The sequence below is a fragment of the Homalodisca vitripennis genome, chromosome 4, assembly GCF_021130785.1.
Source record: "Homalodisca vitripennis isolate AUS2020 chromosome 4, UT_GWSS_2.1, whole genome shotgun sequence".
Classification (NCBI taxonomy): Eukaryota; Metazoa; Arthropoda; class Insecta; order Hemiptera; family Cicadellidae; genus Homalodisca; species Homalodisca vitripennis.
The window spans coordinates 64,027,509-64,040,416 of NC_060210.1; the positions used below are offsets into that span (position 1 = coordinate 64,027,509).

At 33.0% G+C, this 12,908-nt stretch overlaps 2 protein-coding genes across 3 annotated transcripts in view; one reads left to right on the forward strand and one right to left on the reverse strand.

The window, feature by feature from the left end:
• Positions 1 to 7,626, forward strand: part of LOC124359403 — a 65,823-nt gene extending 58,197 nt beyond the window's left edge. Inside the window, exons 5-7 of one of the 2 annotated variants that reach the window (XM_046812118.1) lie at positions 838 to 1,062; positions 1,873 to 2,094; positions 7,047 to 7,626. In XM_046812118.1, coding sequence (XP_046668074.1) covers positions 838 to 1,062; positions 1,873 to 2,094; positions 7,047 to 7,412 — 813 coding nt within the window. In that variant the 3' untranslated portion in view covers positions 7,413 to 7,626. The remainder of the gene's footprint in view (positions 1 to 837; positions 1,063 to 1,872; positions 2,095 to 7,046) is intronic. The other variant, XM_046812119.1, reaches the window with a different exon arrangement.
• A 4,533-nt stretch (positions 7,627 to 12,159) lies between these two features.
• On the reverse strand, positions 12,160 to 12,666 carry LOC124361049 (piggyBac transposable element-derived protein 3-like). The gene has a single exon (XM_046815086.1). It carries the CDS (start codon positions 12,664 to 12,666, stop codon positions 12,160 to 12,162), a length of 507 nt encoding a protein of 168 aa, XP_046671042.1.
• Between the last annotated feature and the right edge of the window lie 242 nt (positions 12,667 to 12,908).

Below are 12,908 nucleotides of genomic sequence, written 5' to 3' on the forward strand. Positions count from 1 at the left end.
ATACTGTTCTGTTTTTGACAATTCTGATAATATGAACTCATAATGCAGTAAAGAATATAAAGAAAACTAAAATACAAGTCACTGAGTTTGAAAATAAAAATATTGATTTGATTTGATTTCCACCTTATGATTTGCTCATATCAGTTTCATAACAAGCATACTCATAGCACACACAAATACAAAACAAATGGCATACATGACTAAGCATAAGCACACTGTAGTTGTTAATATAGTTAGATTCATAAACACAGTGAATTTGTACTGGTACACATTTATACTTGAATTATAATTGAACTTGTATAGATATTTTTATTCTACATGTTAGGTGTACTAATGTTATAGCTATAAACCAATTCTATGAGCTAAAGTGACAGTGCCACTGGTTTTGCCCAGTAATAAACTTGGTATAAACCAGTAACACAAGTTGAAACATCCAAAAAAGGAGGTTCTTGGCGGGCCCCTTACAAGAAGCTTTTAGGGCTGAGCTCCAGATAAAAGGTCTGAGAAAACCATCCGCATGGTCCTGGACACAATAATTACCAACTTGTTTGCTACTAATACAGCCCTGCTATCATAATTTGATGAGGAAAGTCCTAATCAGAATTTTTCTTTGATTCTCTTTCCCTTTACATTTCCTTACCCTTTTGATTTTCTATTGCCACATAAAAATCTGATTCTCTCCAGGAGTCTCCTAGTCCCTAAAAATTAAAAATAGTATTCAAAATTAATAAAAAAATTGTTTGCATTTAACGAAAAAAGTTTGTGTGTTTCTGACAAGTTAAAAAGTTAGTTTATTGTAATTAACTATGTGGATAGTACAAGCTCTGCAATGTTTAGCTGGCCACACCTCCAAAGCAGAATGGAGAGAGACGGAGTCCTAGCGCGAGTGGGAGGCAATCTGCTAGCCCTCGTGAAACTAGACGACTGCCACTGCTGCCACACCAGCAACTGGAAACATATGACAAATTGGAACCGACCGTGAGACCAGTCAACGACAATCCAGAGCTTTACGAGACCCTGTGTGAAGAGGTGTATCACTGCATTGACGACACTCAACTACAGGTCAGTAGTAGTTTTGGAAAAAACCCACTTGGAGAAGTTATCAATACATTAAATACATTGTAATTTAAGTTTATATTATCAAATACAAATATCTGTCATAACTGCCTCAAAAATTGCTCTTTTTTAAAAGTGGACTGGCTTCTCCTCAACTCTCTTTACTCTTCTCAATCATACATTTCCAAACCTATCATAAGCCTTTTTATTTAAATATTTTTCAATGAATAAATTAGAAAATTCTTCTTGTGTCCATTTTTGAAGTTTTGTTTTAAAGACAGCCAAAATTATGAAATAAAAAAGCAGGACTTAAAAAATATTTGTACTTCTAATGTGATTTGCTAAAATGCACATTTGAATGTTCATATCTTAAACTTTTTACCTGACTGGAAGAATAAATATTTGTGTCCTTTTATGTTGTGCTCATGCTATGTACAACTAATAATAATATTTATTATGTAATTGTAATAAAACAAATTAGAAACATTTTTTCATGTGTTTTTGCGGAAGATATGTAGTGTATAAAGTTGAGTTTGGAATTCGTTTAGCGAGTCTTCTACTCACCCTTATACGGGTTATGAACCCACCCAACGAATGAGTGATGTTACCTTAGAACTCTGTTACCAGTAGAACTCTTAAAAAATACAATTCTCCAAAACAGTTATGAATCAATATTTATTGATAATATTAAGTTAATTGTTGTTTTCAAAACTAAAACTCATTGCTTAAATTAAAACTCTAAATTTAAAACAATTTGTCCTTAATTCTCAATAATTTATTTTCGCTGACATTGGGGATTATCCTGATCATTTACAGAATCTCAAGGAACCAAGACGACTACCATTGTTGCCTTATGAGCAGGAGACTTATGACCAGCCGGAACCTACGGTCAGGCCTGTCAACAACCTGCAAAATGTCCAAAGGGAGTCAAGGAAACTGCCACTGTTGCCCCCAAATCGAATGCTAGATCCCAATTCTCATATTGTCCAAGAGGGGGTTTACTCTGACACAGTTGAGAGTGACAGGCCATCAAGTGAGGTGTGTTGGACATCACATTAATTTCAGTCATTAGTTATTTTTTACGAGTATATCCTGCATATTTTACCAATACATATGGTAGGTAACCACTGAGTTAAGCTGAACCTTTGATTGTATTAGTTAAACAAGAGATAACCTATCATATGCTATAAATTGAGGCACTGCAAAAGTGAGTGCTCAGACGTTGCCTGTGGAGTGACAGGCAGTACAGTGGTGCACCCAGGCTGCCGTGAAATGAACTTATCATCTTTCTTACTCGCTCCATTGATAGGGGAGGAAGAGATGAGTTGATGCTTCTGTTCAGTTCAACTTGTTAGAATTGCAACTATTCAAGTGCAGCGCTGCTGATAGAAGAGCAATAATCCCATGCTGCTGATAGAAGAGAAAAGATTGCAGTGCTGCTAATAGAAGAGGAACGATTGCGGTGCTAGTGCTTTCACTCAGCGTGACACTTCTATTAACTATTCACAGAGAGAGAGCATTTTTTCCTTGAAAGTTTGTGAATACAATGGAAGGAGACAGAACATATACATGTGGTGCAGTTCTAGTGTCAACTCTCTGAACACATAAACAACAGCTCCCCACCAAGGACGTAGCCACCAAGGGGGGGGTCCAGACTCCCCCAAATTGTTTATATTACTTTTTTAGTAAATGATTATTATTATTATTTAAATAATTCAGTATTACTGACATGTACTGCTGAAAGATCGTTCTCAACAAAGAAATGGGTCAAGGAACAAAATATTGCCTTACTCTCTGTCCAGGAAGGGAAAATATTAGTAGTCTGGACTACCCCCAAAAAATTTTTGTGGCTACGTTCTTGCCCCCCACACACAACACACAGCCTCCAAACAATAGCATGTCTCGAATGAATGATTTATCTCCTGTGTAACTAATAAAATCAAAGGTTTGACTCATAAGAAATGCCTAGTTAATGATCTTTAATATAATTAAAGACTATTGTAATTTTCATGATAAATCACATGTTATGTATTATTTTGTAGCTGAGCACTTGTGATTCAATACTAGAACCTCGTTTCCATCTTGTACCTGGCCCCAAAGTCTAGGATAGGGGCTATAGCTATTTGGAATCCTTGCCTGACAGGAGCAGCCTCGAAAAAAAAAACATGTGACTTTATGCCTGTTGCTATGAACATCTTTTACATCCTAAATATCAGCTTATTACATCTATGGTTTTCTCGGCCTGCAGCTTTAAAAAGAATAAATGACTACCTGGCAAATTCAATACTGTGTATAAAGCTTTACATGCCATCTACAAATAACTACACTTACATTCAGCCTTGGAAACTTTATAACTGTTTACAATGTTGTACAGCATATGAAATTTGAGTGTACTTAAATTATGGTTGTAACCTAACTTTTTGAGAATATTCATAAAATATAACTATTATTTTGAATTAATGTTGAAAAATATGTAATATAACAAGCATTTCATTATCCTACATTTTATTTTCAGATTCAAATGTAAATCCCACTAAGGACAAATGCAATCTTTAAGTAAATAATAGTATAAATACTGTTGGTAGTTCCTTTTTATTTTTGAGATAATTTGAAACAAAAAGAGTCTAGACCTCTCTTATCCAAACTTCTATCACATTAATGCCTAAAATTCAAATTTTGGTAATATTCCTTAAAAAACTTGGTCAACATTTGTACGAATTCGTAATTATGTTGATTCTTGATTTGGTTTCTTCAAGCTGTGGAAAGAAAAAGGTAAAAGTGGGCAAATTCTTAATTTCCTCTTGGAAATTAGTCTAAGGATTTGAATATGATCCACATTATATATGAACACTTTTTCAAAGAAGGAGAAATTTTGTCTTCTTAAAAAAGAGTATCACTTGGTCATTGTGTATTTTATATGATTTTCTTTAATATTTAAAAAAGGATTTTTGGGCCACAGACATTGAATGATGTAATTCTTTATCCAGAAAAACTACTAATTTTTAGCATAGATTGATTAATCAACCTATTATTGTATATGTTACAACCAAGGCAATTTAACCAGCTATTATGTATAATATCTAGTCATTACGTATAATAACTAGTGATTTTGGTAAAATTAATTATTAATGTTCTATTTATCACTTTATCCATTCATTATACATATCATCTTAGGTACTGAAATTGAGTTAGAAGTTAAACATTGTTAACACTAACAATAATTAATTCAAGAACCTAGAAGGTAGTTCCAGGATAGCATATCGGTGGAGTCTGTAGACATTTTTAGAATTGTCAAGTAGATTTACCACAAGGTGGTTTGGACGAGCTTCTAATTTTGAAACATAATTTACAACTGAATTTGGTAATTTCTTCTTTGACTGTTGGGGTGTTCAAATCTTGATGTAATGTTTTATTGGATACATACCATGGCGCTTTTGCAATTTTTCTTAACAATTTTGATTGATAACGTTTAAATATCTCCAGATTTAAGTTGCTTGCTGTGTCCCATAACTGCATATCATATGTCCATACAGGTTTAGGATAGTTTTATATAATAGTATACTGTTCTTCAAACTGAATTTTGATTTAGATTCAAGTAGCCAATTCATTTTAGTATTTGTTTTTAAATTTAACTGCTGTCTCTTTGTCCAAATGTGGGATTTCCATATAAACCTTCTGTCTAAGCGCATGCCCAAATAATTTATTTCAGTTACTTGGGATAAATGAACGTCATTCAATGTAACTGGAGGACAAGAATTTTGATTTAATGTAAATGTTATGTGAACTGATTTATTTTCATTAATGTTGATTCTTCATGTATTAAAACATGTAGTAATTGGATCTAAGCTCTGTTACAAGTAATGAGATACTTGAACACAATTTTTATGGACTGAAAAAATTGCAATTCATCTGCGAAAGTTGCAATTTGAGTATGTTTATTTCTGGGAGGTCAGCGGAATATAGTAAGGATAAAAATGGACCAAGTACACTTCCTTGAGGAACTCTGGATTCTATTGAATATAGCTGAGTAAGAACATCTTGGTATTTTATTTGAAAAGATTGGTTTGAAAGATATTATTTAGTATTGAAAAATATTGCAAAAACTTCTTAATTTTGTATAATAGACCAGTATGCCACACCTTATCAAATGTTTGACTGACATCTAAAAAGGTAGCCAAACAATAACTTTTATTTTCTAAGCACTCCCATATCATTTCAACTATTCTATGGACTTGTTCTATTGTGCCATGTTTTCGCCTAAAACCAAACTGATAAGTAGGTACTACAGAATTTTCATTGATTAATGATTGTAGTCTTCTCAGAAGAAGCTTTTCAGTTTTTAAATAATAGGCTTATTGGTCTGTATGAGATCAGATGGGTGAGGAGCTTCCCTGGTTTCGTGATAACAATTAGCTAGGCTTTTTTAAATTGAACGGGTATGTGTTCTAGTCTCAATATGGCGTTAAATAATAATGTTAAGAATATAATTGTTTTTCTTGGAAGTTCTTTCAGTATTTTCCAGTAGTAGAGCCATAGCCAGGAGACTTATGGGGATTGAGATTGTGAGTTGAAGTGGAGAATCTAAATACTTGTGTATTTCCTCTTCGTTGTTTACAAAAGCGTCATTTGGTTTGAAAACATTGGTGAAATATTCTGCAAATGCCTCAGATTTTTCAATATTACTTTTCGCCCAATTTCTATCAGATTTTAAAGTAGGGGAAATGGATATTTTAGTATGCTTAATTATTTTAGTTACTTTCCATAACAAATAGTCTGTAGCTTCGGTTGCTGAGAGAGACTGGGTATACTCTTCAAAAATTAAACTGGTTTTAAAAATTAAATAATCTTTTCAGATGTTGAGCTGCCCTGTTGAAATTTACCTTATCATTAGGATTTCTACTGTTTTGCCATATTCTTCTTAATCTTCTTTTCTCAGCGATTTTTTTCTTGGTGTAGTTGGGGTAATATAACCCTATCTTGTAAATTTTTGAAGAACGGTGTAAGGTTGTAGCCTCTTTGGCAAAACATTGCAAACAATCAGTAATGTAGTCTGTAGCATTTTGTAAATCATACACTTTCGACGAAATTTTAAAATTCAAATTTTCATTTAATGAGTCATGAAATCGAACCCAGTTTGTAAATTTATTATTTAACATTTGACGACTTTTTAAAAATACTTCTGTGCTTAAATTAAGTTTAATTGGTGAATGATCAGAAGATCTCTCTGTGTGTGTGCATGTGTATATGTGTATAGTTTTGATTAATACCTTTTGTAACAAAAGAAATTTAACAAATCTGGAATTTTTCACATATTAGGGCAGTATGTAGGTTCACCCGTAGAAAGATGATTGTAATGATTATCTTTTAGAATCTTTAATAGTCGTTGTCCTCTAGGAGTGGCCAATCAAGAGCCCCATTCTTGGTGTTTTAATCACCTCCTGCTATAAATTTATTTCGTAATGTAGTGAAAAACTGTTCAAATTGTTGTTTGGTTATAACATGTCTGGGAGGACAATAAATTGCTGAAAATGTAATAGGGCCTAACCAATCTTAAAGAACAATGTTGGAAGCTTGAAGATGATTCTCTCTAAAAGAAAAGAAAGATTTTGCCTCGATTTTGAGAACAAGGGATTCTCTGAAGTTAATCAAAATGGTGACCTAATATTATCATTTCTTTGGTATTTATAAAACATTTATTTATGTAAAAACTCAAATTGAGCTTTTAAAATGTAATATTAAACTATCCAAGCAATGAAGTACCATACTATAATAATTAAAGGAATATAATAATTAATAATAAAAATAGATTCACAAAAATTTGTAATTTAGAGATAATTATTATTGTGTACTGTTGAAATAATCAGTATTATAAACAATATAAAGTTCATGTATATAACTTATTAATAGTTCCAACTTCTCCTATATACACCAAGTTTTTAATTTAAATATTTTACTTTAGTGATAAATAACTCATTATTTCCTGATTTCAGGAGGCTCTCTATAACAACGTAACAGAGGAGGATTCTGATACCGAGTTTGATGACATCGATGATGATGGTGACGATCAGCCCAACTACTGTAACACACTGCCTTATCCTGAGCAAGAGACTGACCGAGATTGTATTTACGATGTAATTACGGAACAGCGTCAACTACTCACGGCTTCTCCTGTCAGTGAACCTCTTGGTGCGGCATTTCCCCCGTCCTCCGACATAGAGCAGAAAGTTAACACAGTGGACAAGAAGAGAGTATCGTCGCACTATGTAAATAGTATGGCGACCTTTTTCTCTAAATCTTTCATGAAACCACAACTCAAAGAAGTGAAACCACCAGTTATCAACAAAAGTTTTCGGTAGTCCTAAATATGAACTGTTCTTCATAACAGAAAATCCCTGCGTGCTCAAAAATCCTTGCTACGTTATGGAATCAAGAAAACATCTCTGTGATATAAAACAAAACTCTTACATTAGTAATAATTATTTAGATTTATTTATGTATATATTTAAATGCTTTTTATTGGATATTTTATTATATTTTTAAATTTGATTTAAAGAAATTGCTTCGCATCAATTTTGTGAAAAATACCTCTTTACATAGAATCATATTTTATTATGTAGATCTTTCGCTCGTGATTATTTTATTTTAACAGCATGACAAATTTCTATATATATTGCATGTTAATTTAAATTGTAATCAGGCAAGAAAGTGCCATTAATGATCATAATTATAGTTTTTCCTTAGTTCTGTTCAAGCCATACATATATTATTAATTTTGTTTCTTTTTCTGTTTATCAGCTAATATCACCAAAAATATTTTGAAGACTATAAAGTTTTGAAGGCAGTAATAACAGTTAATTGTAAAATGCTTATGTGTTCAATGATGAAGACGTGTTTTTTCTTACTGTATGTAGTTTTATACGAATTAATATGCTCAGTCATTTTATGTTTTGTTCAATCTCATAATATTGTAGTACTTGAGTTGTTGGGGCAAACCACTTATAGATCTCAGCTTGTATATTCTGTACATTGTAATCTGTCCAACATATTTACCAGTAAATAAAACTATTTAAAATTGATCTTATTAATTAATGGGAACCTTGATACATAATTTTCATAGAATATAATCACAATTTTATTAATCAGCTATATATGACAAGAAGAAATCAGTACTTATGATTTGGCACAGTACTTATTTACTTATATTTGGCACATACGTGCCCTACAGGCACACTAAGGAAGGATTGTTTTCTCTCTGACATTAGAGTTCCGCCCCACTGACCTCTGAAGTTGTGAAAATTCTCATAAGAAACGCATTGCAACGCACACAAATGCACATTATTAAGTGTAGGTGTCTCTTAAAATGTTATCAACTGTTCTTACGTTATAATGTAATAACACAAGCATATGTTTTAACTAATTTTAGCACCATTTTTAATATCTTTACATTTACAGCTTGAAACCATTGAGTAAACCTAAAAATAAAAAAATATTATTTTAATGTTTTTTTGTAATCACTCCCTGGGACACAAAAGTTATTCAGATAATAAAATTGAAAGTTTTAGTAAAAATACTTTCAACTGAAATTTTTAGCAAATATTAAGAATGCAGTGCTAGATCAGCAGTGTAATGCAGTTATGTATCAAAGATAAAATTACTATCTAACTTTTGTATAGATTTAAAGGCTGTTATAAGACAAATCATAGTTGTTTTGTGATAGAAGTAGGTTTCGTCTTCTTGATGGTGGCAACAAAGTGAACTCATCTGTAGCACCAGAAATATCTTAGACTGAAAGTAAATTACAATGGCCAAAAGTAGATGCTTTGTGACCGAAGTAGGCTTCTGAGACCCATATATGTATACATATTTTCTTGAAAGGGAAAAGGAGGCAAACTCAACCATGACACCTGTGTCTAGACTGTGCCTTATGATACCTTAGACTAAAGTAAATTATAATGTGGCCATAAGTATACGCTTTTTACCAATATAGGCTTTCCAGACATTTTTTCTTGATTGGGACAAGAAGACAATCTCATCCATCCCGTCGAAAATATAGTTCATTAGAACCAGAAGAGCTTACACGTGCAAAGGCCAAAATTAAAACCATAAGCAATTGCGCTTAACATCTGAAGCTCTTAACAGTGCCTATCTGAACACTGTAATGATATGTACCTAAAATATGTCTACTTCTATTTCAAAACTACATAGAGCCCCACCATTCATTAAATCATAAGTGTGTTAATTGAAAATCTAAGGACTTAGAATTTAGGATTCCTCCACACTGGGTAAACATAGTTCATTTATTACTATAACTGTTTGAACTATTCAATAAAAAATTATAGAATTGTTTTGTTAAATTGCAGAGAAAGTTATTTCACACGTAATTACAAAACTGTGTTATTCTCCAACTTCATATTCTTAAAAACTGCTCTTTAAATTTAAATCTTAAGTAGATCAGGGGGGTTAGATTATCTTTCAGTGGCTTCCACTTCCATCAGGAGAGTTTTGTTATTCACAAGAAACATGCCCATTATGTTTAGGTTTTTCAGTAAGAAATTGCATGCAAAGCAATTGGTGGGTAACTGCTAGTGTTATTATATGTTAAATATTCAAGGCTCAATGAGGGTGTCAATTAGACAACAAGGTCCTTTACTTCTTGTACACGAGTTATGGGTTCACCATGTACCGTATATTCAAACATTACTGGAGAGTGACAAAAGTGAAAAGTTATCGCTTGCCATCTCTTAGTATTGAGATTTATTATATTACCCTCACAACAGCGATCACGTTTATACAGATCCTCCTGGATCCGTAGGTAGTCGTCTTGTATAGGAATGATAGAGAAAACCTTCACATTGTCAGCAAAAAGAAGCGAATTCCCCTGAAATGCCTCGGGCAGGTCATTTATGAAGAGTGAGAACATATATTGTCCAAGCAACAATCCCTGGGGAACTTCCATGCAAGAAGCAATTCAGAGAAAATAGCTGATGCAAATTTGACACACAGTCGCCGGTCTGAGAAGTAGCTCATCAACCACATTAATTTAATGTTTCAAGATCCTTGGACAAGCATTTTTTTCCACTGTGTCAAACGCCTTAGATAAATCTAGATTTACTGCATCCAACTGACGATTAGAGACATAACCTTCTTGACTTTTTATTGAAAAATGTTAGGGTTGATATGGTAGACCTTCCAGCAGTGAAACCAAGATGCTGAGAGCAGATTATTCTAGACAGTTTGAGCTTCATGAAGCCAAGGAAGGTATCTTTAAAACTTTGGACATAACTGGCAGGATTGATATAGGTCTGTAATTAGTAACATTATCAATAGGTCCTGTTTTGTGAATAGGAAAAGTGTATGCCGAGAGCGTCTGAAAAAAACAATCAGGACTCCAACACTTGGTTTCGTCAAGCTTCTTAAGCTCATCTGGGTGCTTCATATATGTGTATTATAAACTGTCAGTACCAACTTATGCATCACACTCATACATTTATCCTGCAGATTTTTTAAATTTTAAATATTACATTAATTTTATTTATTGCTATGAAAGATATTTATTTAGACTGAAGAATCCCAAAAAGACTGACGTTTCAATAAATTACTCAATAAAATATTATAGTTTTTACTTTTTCTTACTTTATTTTCAGTTATTATACATATATCAGTTGTGCTAATTAAGTTTTTTTGATCAGTACCTATTTACCGATATATATTATTTATAACTCCACCTCTCTAATAAAGGCATTTTTTATTTCATTTTTTTATTTCATCATATTGCTGAGTCAGTATTTGTGAGATATATTCCTTTTGTTCATGAGTAACCAAAAGTCAGTATGATGACACTGTTATTATTGGAACCTACATAATAGTCTCATGATATTTTTATTGGTGTGCCATTCATTGCTGACCACCAGCTATCCCTGCTATGTTGTAGTTATTACAAATGATGGGATAAAACCTTTATTGTGGGTAATGGGTTAAGATCCAGAGCCTCGGAGTTGCCATCTCAAATTAGGTAGGTTACCCCTGACTAAAAATATAATACTTAACTTTATAGCTTTCATTAAAGTCATTGATAACATATTGAAGTGTATGTCTGAAGCTAAGTCGTATTCAATGGACAAAATAGCTAGATTTGCAAGTCGTTGTTGACACATTCTAGACTTAAGGTAGTTTTTATGAGTTTCTGTTTACTAAAGCAACGTTTACATAAAACAAAACATAAAGCCATCGTGAGAAAGATTAACAGAGCAATAGCAATTTTAGTATATATGCATCCTTTAACCCAACCTGGTGAATGCAATTCAACAAATCCAAATGTGAAGCATTGGCAACGTTTTGTCATGAGTTCTACAATTTGAAATTTACAATAACTAATATAATTTAGAACTCAGATGAGTCAGTGTTTCTGTTATTCTTCAATGCTAAATCTTCAGCACACTTTTCAAGATATCTCACTGTATAACTCGGGATAATGTAGAACTTAAATAATATATATTTGTAGACTCCAAGATAACTGGCTGTCTTGATAAATTCCCAAAACTTTTGCTGATTTACAATTATTGTTTAATAGAATAAATGAATTTCTTTTTAAATTACATGTTGTATTTTTTGTTAATAACTTAACCCATCAATGCCCAGAACTATTTTTTTCTCAAAATTTGTTTGCATTGTAATATGTTGTTAATTACATAAGTTTAGTCACAAAAATAAGTTTAAATAATTGTTATACTCAATATTTGTTTAATTATAGCACGGGTCAAAAACGACCCTGTGGGCACATGGACATCTAAAACACATAATTTTGAGAAAGCAACATGTTTTATTCAAAATTATAAGTTGTACATATTGATATGGTTTGGACACTGACAAGAGCTTGGTTTAGTACAGTAAGATAACATTACATTATTTTCATGTTTGATTTCTTAGTTTAAAAGTACGATGAATACAACACGAAATTTATAGTTGAACTAGAGGGCTGCAAAACAAGTCAGTTGTGGTAGCTAACAAAGCATTTGTCAAGAATTGGAACAGCACACCGCTGACAGATCTTCGTCGTTTTGCTCTTACAAACAGCACAACGGCGACGAGGCTGGTTGGGAACAATCAAGTGATTTTTGGGTCACTACGTGAAGTTTCACTCACTGAAGTTCGAAGTTTCCTCTGAGGGAATGGTCCAGGAACAGAAGGAGGTGCTCCATATTTTTGAAGTAAGCCTTGTACAACTTGTCTTCTGAATCCCAAATTATCCAACTGGAGGCCCTGATTCCTTGATAACCTCCAAGCATTGTTCATTGCAATGTCAAGCATCCAGAGTAAAATTGGCATGCACAATTTTTTACTCCTCATTGCAATTCGGTAGTTGGAGACATTGTTGTCCAGCTGATCTACGCCTCCCATGTTACAGTTGTAATTGTGTATCACATCTGGCTGAGAAATGTCAATTTTCTTTTTTTCTGTGAAAGAATATCTCTTTGCTTTGTGGAGGGGGTGAACCCCAGTTACATTTGACATGTCAGTGACAACTGAATTGTCATTCCACCGCACTGCAATTACGCTTTCTTCTTCACACACGTAATTGTCAAAGTCACCTCTCTTGCATGTCTTTTTCATTTCCTTGCTCTCAATCAAAGGGCATTTATTTGTTCTGTTGTCACGTACAGTACCTGTAGCTCCAAAATTCAACTTACCGAGGCGAGAAACCAAAGATGCACTGGTGAAAAAGTTGTCAAAGTACAAAGAAAATGTTGTTCCAGGAAACTCACTTTTCAACAAATCCACAAACTACTGATTCACCTAAGCCTAATTCACACTTTCTTTGGTCTCGGCCCTGATAAACATCAAAACTCATACAA